The following is a 9,216-nucleotide window of genomic DNA, read 5'->3' as shown; positions in this document are numbered from 1 at the left end:
AGGCTATATGCCGTACCTGTAGTGTGGAACAGCATCTCGCTGGCTATCCGACAGTCGTCGGACATGTCCTCATTCAAATCGAAGTACGAGCAATTTCTACCGAAACAATACCAGTCAGCCCTCAAGATTACCGGACCACAATCTGACTTATCGACATCGCCTACCGACACATGCAGTATTCATTGTTGCCGCTTCCTTTTACGTTATCCTTTTATAAATCCAGTGTGTATGCCTGTTATTTACATGCCGTAGGCCAAGGTTGGTGCCATCTTTTCATTATATCTCACTCTTGTGGTGCATTGATTTGAAAAAAATTCTAATAAAATGATGATGAAGGCCCACCATTGATTCATCCCCTGAAACTTGATTCAGAACAGGCAAAGGCCATAAATTCAGCCATTGGCAAACATTTGTTGGATTTTCCTGTTAGCGGGAAAAATTATTAGGACGAGAGATTTCGTGCTGTGGGAAAGGCCGTTCACGCTTTCATTTGGGTGCCTTAGAGTCGAATCACATCAAAATACGCCAATCAAGTCTGAGCCTACAGAAGGAGTTCATGTACGATCTAAAATAGTACATTGAGTTTAAGCGCTCTCTTCGCTCCGATTATTCGAAATTTCATGCTGGTGACGTCAGATTTTGTGATACGATTGTGGATGTACAATATTCTTTCCAATTCTTTACCAGTTTATGACGATTACCCTCGGGCTCATTTCAATATGAATATACTATTCAACTTCAAATGAACTGTATTCGCAATTGTGAAAGAGCGACTAATTCGTCGCATTGCTGAACGCCGTCAGAAACCATTGGGATGATTCAGTCAAGGGCGTGCAACGTGCTCGTTTTGGCCAACATGCGACCGCGCAAAATGCAGGGCCAGAAAGATCGACGTGATAAAACCTCGGCCTGAAATGAACGTCGCTGGTCGGCTAAATCCTGCAATATTGTTATGTCCGGTCGTCAATATTGCCGGCACCGAATAGTTCCGTCCTTGCAATGTACTCTTGACACAGCATATGAGATACGACGGAATTGCGTGCGTCTCACAAAAGTATTTGTTTAGGTATGGTCACTACGTGTTAGCGATTCCAATATCTTTTGAGTAGCGACAATATTTACCGGAGGTCACGAAATAGCAGTGCGCTTTAACAAAGTAATTAACGACAATGCCTCAGTCATAAGATAACCTCCAGAACACCATGAAGTCTTTTTATGCCTATATCTACCTAATGATTTGTATGCCTCAACGTCAATGTTCGTTCAACTGACTTGTCTCTATACCCCATTGTCACCAATAACGACATGGATATAAAGTTGACGCTCCATGCGCGGGGCATGTCATTTCCGTACTCGAAAAAATATTTTTTCTAGGTTATCGATTCGAAATATTAAAATCAATACATGACGGGAATTCAACAGCTCGAATCATCGTGCCCATCACTAGCAACCTGCAGCTAATTGAAAGTGGCGATGCCCACCTACATTCCATGCGACATCGCCCATACAGGCTACGACTGTCTGCACAATACTTGCTAATTTGCTAATCAGAAGGATCTTCATAGTTTATGCAGAACTTTACTGACCTACAGGTGACTTGAAAATGATATCGCTTTACCTGACATGAATATTGCCCAAAATACAAGTCATAATTCCACTTCAAATTTAGTTCGGGCTCTGTTGTGCTTGTCTGAGGTTGTTGAACTTTTACATTGCAAGCCAACCGTTGGTCATAGATACCATTGAGATGCAGATAATCCGCCACATAGCGCTTTCTATGCAAATAAAAGGCAATCGCACCGCACTAGATATAGTTTGATACTATGTTTTTCAAATCACTCAATTACATTTTGCGCAATACTTGATCAAAGTTACAGTGAAAATTTGAATGGAAAGTAGAAAAAAGTTGCATCGGAGTCGTATCGGAAAAATTACCTATATTTTTTTAGTCAGCACAACGAATTTAGCTCTATAAATACACAATTTGCCCTCTGCTGTAGTAACATTTGCAGACTATCAAAGGTCTTGAAATATGGTAACCCCAAAGTTGTGCAATTCGCGAAATTCCCTTTTGGATGTCGGGTGGTGTGCGATGACTCGTATTTCAATGGAATAATGCAAGAATTGCATGAAATAACGAGGACTATACAACGTCACAAACCTCTAATGACTTACAATTTGTTTCCGCGGAAATATCGTTCCTAACAAAATAAATAGGCAGTTATTACCTCTCAGCCAACTATTCGGTACGGTAAAATTACATGCAATGGATGCATGTGGGCGTAATGTTAATTGAACTCTTGAAGAAAACTATAAACCCACATTTCTCACCTGTTCGTTACGGCGGAAGATGAATGTTCGTTGGAAGACTTATACATGAGGCATTGTCGAATAAGAAATACAACATCGTTATTTTAATAGCAGCAAGTGTCATGATCATGATTCACAGCTGTAGACCTAAACTCTATATTTTCTTGCGACAAGATACCTTCTAGTATTTAGTCTCTCACCTAGCATCATTCCAATTGTAGGTGCTGTATTTTGTGGAAGAGCGCCCGGAGCGTATTGCGGCTTGTTTATTTGCTAGAACTGCTGTGTAAAATCTAGACGAGAAATTATTGACGTCAGCAGTTAATGTTTATTAGGGATTGATAAGGAACGATTAGATGTGATATGTTAGGGTTACCATACGTCCTCCTGAAGGAGGATTTCTCTTCTTTTTTGACTTTTTTTAAAGTGTCCTCGGAGTACGCACAAATGTCCTTTTTTTTGAGCTTCTGTCCTCTTTTTTCAGAATTTTGTTTAAATATGGGGTAAAATCCGAGTGGGATTCAGTAAATGAGCACCGAAGTAACGCTCCGGCAACCATTTCGGGAGCTGGGCTGGAAAGTTGATCTTTTTTCAGTTAACCGAACAAGAAGTGCAAAAATTTTTCCATTTGTTCAGGATTTTCCTTCGGTATTGCAAGTCTGAGAATTTTGAAAAATTGTCCTCTTTTCACAGTTCCAAAATATGGTAACCCTGTGATATGATGCACAAATATTGGAATTATTCATGGAAAATATTCATGGCTTCATTGTTGCCACATTAACATCACAGCACTCAATATAATGAAATCGTTGATTGTGACACCACATTGTGCATTGAGATACGCAAAAAAGTGGAAATACATTTAATTGATCGACATAATTCTTCTCAGGGTTCTCAAAATGCTGGCTCATGCACACATCATCGGAAACGGTCGTCCAATGTGTATTTCAGCTCATATGATATCATCTGCCGTCGGTTACAGTTAATATTGAATTGTCTACGACAGTGGTTCTCAACCGGCGTGCCGCTGCACACTAGTGAGCCATTTATCTTTCGCAAGTGTGCCGTGAGCGATTTCTTTGTAATTTTGAAATCATGCGCAAAAATGATTCTAGTCTATATCAGTAATCTAAATCGAGCTTGATGTGAAGTTGACAAATCGAAATTGATGTCATGCCCGTAATCAATGTCCCCCTCGAGTTCGCTTTACCCGACATAGCACGTACCTTGAAGGCTGAATTTAGTTTTGCACAATGCGTTGTTTGATCGCACAGAAGAGCAGAATCGGCTGCGCCTGTATGACAATGAAGTTTTCTAATCCTCATTGTTACTCCAATCACCAGCGAGAAATGAACTCTTTGGAAGTGACGTTGGCGTTTTTAAATTCGGATTACAACCATAGCCATCCTCATTGCGATTGTTAGGTAGCGTGCCGGCATTTCCGTAAGAATGTCGGCTTGTAGTTGTGTTACGGCGACGAATATGAGCGTTGAGAAGTAAGGTTGATCACATTATATCAGTTAACAAACTTGCTCGTCGATGAGGTTATTATCTAAGTCGTTTGCCGCAGCGAGATCGCAACAGGTCACTTATGTGGTAGAAGATATACTAGCTAAAATTCAAAGCCTCGCACGGAAGCGGAGAAAGTTGTTCTTCCGACTCACACTGGAACTGTAAAAATATGTTTGGTGCCAATGCTGCAGATGAATTGAAAACGATTCCCAAGTAAAATGATCCCATTCGTAGACTATATGTGTGACTTGCTCAGAGATATTAGCATACTTCGTAGATATCTTTGGCCCCCTGAATAAGACGAATTTGAGTATGCAATAGGCAACAATGAAATCTATATTATTCGACAGACAAAATTGGAGCATTGCAAGAGAAATATTAAGTGCGATCAGTACAAGCAGAAGTATAGGAAAATGTATCATGTTTTTTCCACTTTTGCGAAACGAATAACGGGGAAATCGTGCCATTAGTTGTTCAGCATGTCGAATGTGTGCGTTCAAAAATAACCACTTATCCAACACTAGTCACAGAAAACTATGTCCGCGACGAGATTTCGAGCGGCCCGCAGAGAGTTTCTACCCTCAAAGTGAATTTCTAATCTGGAAGTATTGACAAATTTTATGCGTCACAGAATGAATCCAAGTTTGCCAAGCTGATAAGATGGTCATGAAACTACTTGTTCTGTCCGGGTCTATTTGCAAGTAAACATTCTCGGCCATCATTAACATGACAAGGCTGATGCGTTCTATTATGCCTGATGCTAACGAGCATTTTTACAAAGGGTTTCTACATCCGACACGCAGCAAAAGTTCAAAGATCTTGATAACAACTTTGATCGACCACAGGCCTATCTTTCATTGAGTCGCAGTCTCGTTGTATATTGGAATGAAGAAATTATTCGCAATAAATTGAACTGAATTGAATGTCACATTGACTTCAACGGTTATTGAAGTTCAATAAGTTGACAAATTCATTAAATATTGTTTTTGGGCTCTGTGCTTTAAACTTGAAGTTTACATTAAATGCGATTTATTTCTTGTACAGGTTGATAAATACGCGATTTATGTATCGATTCTGCAATCCATCTATAATCCATCGATTCATGTTACCATATCAGGCCCAACGACAAGACAAGTTGCCCGCCCCTGCACTATACCATCAATGTTAACCAAGATTCTGTCTCAAGCATATCAATGAACAAAAACCGGATATGAACTCTGTCGTTGATTTGGTTTGCAGTGGCTTTCCGAGTAGCAAATTTCGATGGATGTACCGATGAAGATTTTGAATCTTCAAAATCACTGTTATGTATGAGGTGACCAGCTGACTTGAAGACCTGATGGTCGTATCGCTGGTCACCATTTCACAGCATTACTTTGTTGCACCTGGAAATAAACTTCTGACTGTCTGGCTATGGGGAGAATCAGCAGCTTGTGCAGATATCGATGAGTTACCTGTGTGTATTTCTAGCAGTTATATTCAGTCTTGTTCTTGTTGCTCGAATTGAACTAACAACTACGGTAATTTGCCATGCATATTGCGAAAAATTTTACCGATTTTTTGCCCTAAAATAGGGAGGTGCGTATTATACATAGGTACAACAAGCCTTGAAAAAACCTCCCTCGATAAGAAAAACTTGACATGGCACCTTTCTTCATGTTTGTTTCCAATCGCGCATCATTTCCAGCCATCGTGCCCAGTAATTCGTATTATAGTGCAACGCGCTTTAGCGAGAAGCATGTTTTCAACGAGAGTCGTCTACACGGCACTCGATCTCCTGCTGAGTTAGTTTACCGTTTGTACGCGAGCGAAATTAGGTCGTTGATTGCTGCACGCACGCGCGACAATCCTTGCCAATTCATCGCGTCAACGACAGGCCTTAACAATCGCATACACAAGATCCCATGTGCGCAAGATATAATCGCCTGCGTAATCAGTCGCATCTCCACCAGACCTGGTGCGCACGACACAACCGTTGACTTGAGCAATCGCATCTGTAATCGACCTCGTGCGCAAGATGTCATGTCGCTAGCTTGAACTATCGCGTCGACGACCTCGCAGGCCTTGGCTGCTATCTACTATCGTTTAGAGCAGTGTTTCTTAACCTTACCTCCAGCGCCCCCTAAGGGGCGCTGGCGATTTTGAAGGGGGCGGAAACGCTCAGGGGGCGATATGACGGGCGCTGAAGAAAAATGGCTGCGCAGAAGATGATGCAGTAGTAGGACATATCCTTAATGAGTATTCAGAGAAAATTAACATTCCACAAAACATGTCAAATCTCGAAATTTTTGGTCGCGCTACGCGGCGACGTTTGCTACATATGTTTTCAGAAATGCAGTGGGTTATTATAATTTATGTAAAATGGATTGCACGTACTTTTAGATCGTCAATTTCCCGTTAAAACACTACCGCCACGCTTGCTATGGGCATTTTCAACAACATGTTACGAACTAGGTATTATATCCTGCAGCGCACAGCGTGTAGATATCGAATGAGGCACTGTATATCGCTTTTGAGAGTGAGAGCCCATTGTACATAAGTTATGCTTTGAAGCTTTGCGCACGAAAGGAATAACTAAATATACTTGTATTTGAGAGCTACAAAATTAAATCGTCAGAATATTTCTTCATCGTATCATAAAGGATGATACTATGTAGTGTTGTGGTTCACAACCTCACATAAACGTTATATAATACGAGTTGCTTTGTTCGGAATACATTCATGTTAAGATAAATAACGATATGGGTACAGTACTAGATTCAATGTGAGCAGATAGATGCATCCCATTCTCCGTTCACTTACTTAGTCACACAAAGCACTAAAACAAAATCCAGTACCATTAATTTTCCTGTATTGCCAATTGCAGATGTAAATTCGGGATGTGTTGTACATCTGGTTCGAACCGCAGAGTATGAGACCGTACCCGATTGTTGTTATAACAACCTTGATTTGACCCTGAATATACTACATGCAATTATTATATGGTTTATTATAGTCGAGTGGTCCTCGAGCGCTATTAAATCGCGAAATATTTCCAATACTAAAGTCCCGAAAAGACCGACTAGACTTTTCCCAGAATTATTCCGGTGAATGAACATAAATTACACATCATGTTTTGACGACTCCCCCACGAAAAAAATACGCATAATGATAGAAAATACAAATAGGCATTTCGGCGTCGGCCATTACCACGCCACGATGCACGAAGACATATAAAGTTCTGGCCAATATGTGACTCCGAGAAGTGTGCCTGAAAGATCGCCAGCAAAAAAACCTTAGCCGAGAAGGATTGCCCTTATGTTGACCGTAAACTTCGATGTATATAAGTCTAACTGTCCATAGGTGCTTACATCGCTCGTGCCGAATTATCATGTCGTCGCAATCTGCACCCCACAGGACAAATAACATCCATCAGAGAAAAATTGTTTGCAAGTGAAGAAATACCAATTTTGAATCGTGTGCTTATTTAAGTTTAATACGTTTATGGTTTCAATATCTTTTTACTATATAGCGGACAAGAGGTAACAAAATAACACCATGTCATGAACAATGTTCCCTCTAAGCTGCGCACGTGCGCAAATGCGCAGTGCTGAAACGGTCTCTGCGCACACAAAATCTAAGCTGCGCACAAAAATCCGAAGTGATGTTTTTTTTTTCGTCGTTGCGCACTGTTGTCCAAGGGGCTGCGCAGGAGCAGGCGCAGACGCAGGGAACATTGCCAGTGGCAAATAGTGTTATCGCTGAAGTCTGAAACGAAGGTACAAGTGCGGCCCGCAAAGGGTAAATATTGCGCTCCGTGAATAAATGAGAATTTGCAATCACTGGCACCTCACGAAAGAGATTTTTTCTTTTAGTATGGTCTTGTACGCGTGAGAGATACTAATATCATTTCAATAGCGCATTATTTTCTGGGAATGGCAAAATAACATGGTTTACCAAAGTTGGGCTAGCTCGAATTTAATCTGCGAAAAACTAACGAATAGTCTTCTCCTCGTGGCATAAACATTGCGTAAGATTTACTCAGGACCGTAACTGCGGCATGCCGCACCCCGAACCCCCCAATTGGAGGGGCCGAGCTCGAAGGGGGCACAAAATTAGTGCGTGAATTAACATAAATCATGGTGTCTTTTTTTAAAACTTTTCAAAAAAAATTTCGCGCATTGCGCGATTCATTTTTGTCAAATATCTTGATTATTGCGTACCCTTTCCCCAATAAATATACGCATGATTTATAGAAATGGGCACTCGGACGTCGGCCATTACCGCGTCACGACACACCAAGACATATGAAGTTATAGGCTATGTAACATACGACTCCGAGATATGCGCCGGAACGATCAGCAGCGAGAGAACCTTGGCCGAAAAGGACTGCCCTTGTGATAACCGAAAACTTCGATATATATGCAATTATATGTTTAATTTTCCATTGGCGCCTAACGGCTGGCGCTAAATGTCTGTCCTGGTGATCCGAGTCCCACAACAAAACAAATGCCATATCGAGGGAACATTATTTGGCAGTAAAGAAATACCAATTTGAAATCGTGTACGTCTTATAGTTTAGCACGTTTGGGCGATTTCAATATCTTTCGACATAGCAGATAAGAGGTCACGAAATAGCATCATGCAACGAAGTCATTATACCCAAATTAATAGAAATATATATGCAATTCCCGAACATATTGACCGATTCAATCATGAATTATATAAATTTTTCGCGCATCGCGCGAAGTAACCATTAACGGGCACCCAATGTCGATGTTCAGTACCGGCAAAAAGCGCGGAGGCCCAGGGGGTCAGGGGGGCGAAGCCCCCCAGAAGTTCAGTTTATCACCGCATGGGGGTCTACTTGCGCACTGTTGTCCAAGGGCCTGCGCAGTGAGTTGGCGTCTTTGCGCAGAGTCCTGAAAAATTAGAGGGAACATTGGTCATGAAATAATTGTACCAACGGGCATGCCCGAATATGTTTAATTCTTACTTACGTCGCCTTCATTTTCCAAGAAAACAGTTCACTCAGCGCTACTGGTAAATCTGATTACGTGGGCTGAGAGGATAAAAAGTTTATAGCGACATATATATGCAATTACCACCTATTCATGCATGCATTATAGAAAATTTTGGCACCTAGGGCGAAAAGGCCACACAAACTTGGCTACCATCGAAATCACGCGACGGGGTTGTTTGGTTTGGTTTATCACGATATGGATGCCCAATACAATCGTTCTTTTAGGGGGACTGGCGAATTGCTGTTACGTAGGTCTACCATATTTGGGAATCGGGAAATTAGGACACATTTTCAAAATTTTCAGACTTACAATGCTGGAGCGAAATCCGGAAAACGGTAAATGTACCACAAAATTGTGGTTGGTTGACTAAAGAAAAAGGTCAACTTTCAGG

The 9,216-nt window shown here is 41.2% G+C and overlaps 1 protein-coding gene across 1 annotated transcript in view; it reads right to left on the bottom strand.

Annotated features, from left to right (window-relative positions):
• LOC145438142 (4-galactosyl-N-acetylglucosaminide 3-alpha-L-fucosyltransferase FUT6-like) overlaps nt 1–7,349 on the bottom strand; it is a 30,079-nt gene extending 22,730 nt beyond the window's left edge. The window contains exon 1 of the mRNA XM_080315520.1: nt 17–7,349. Coding sequence (XP_080171646.1) covers nt 17–65 — 49 coding nt within the window. The 5' untranslated portion in view covers nt 66–7,349. The remainder of the gene's footprint in view (nt 1–16) is intronic.
• Between the last annotated feature and the right edge of the window lie 1,867 nt (nt 7,350–9,216).

The sequence above is a fragment of the Botryllus schlosseri genome, chromosome 4, assembly GCF_051294905.1.
Source record: "Botryllus schlosseri isolate E-star chromosome 4, Bs_hap1, whole genome shotgun sequence".
NCBI lineage: Eukaryota > Metazoa > Chordata > Ascidiacea > Stolidobranchia > Styelidae > Botryllus > Botryllus schlosseri.
This window is presented reverse-complemented; position numbering and strand designations above follow the sequence as displayed.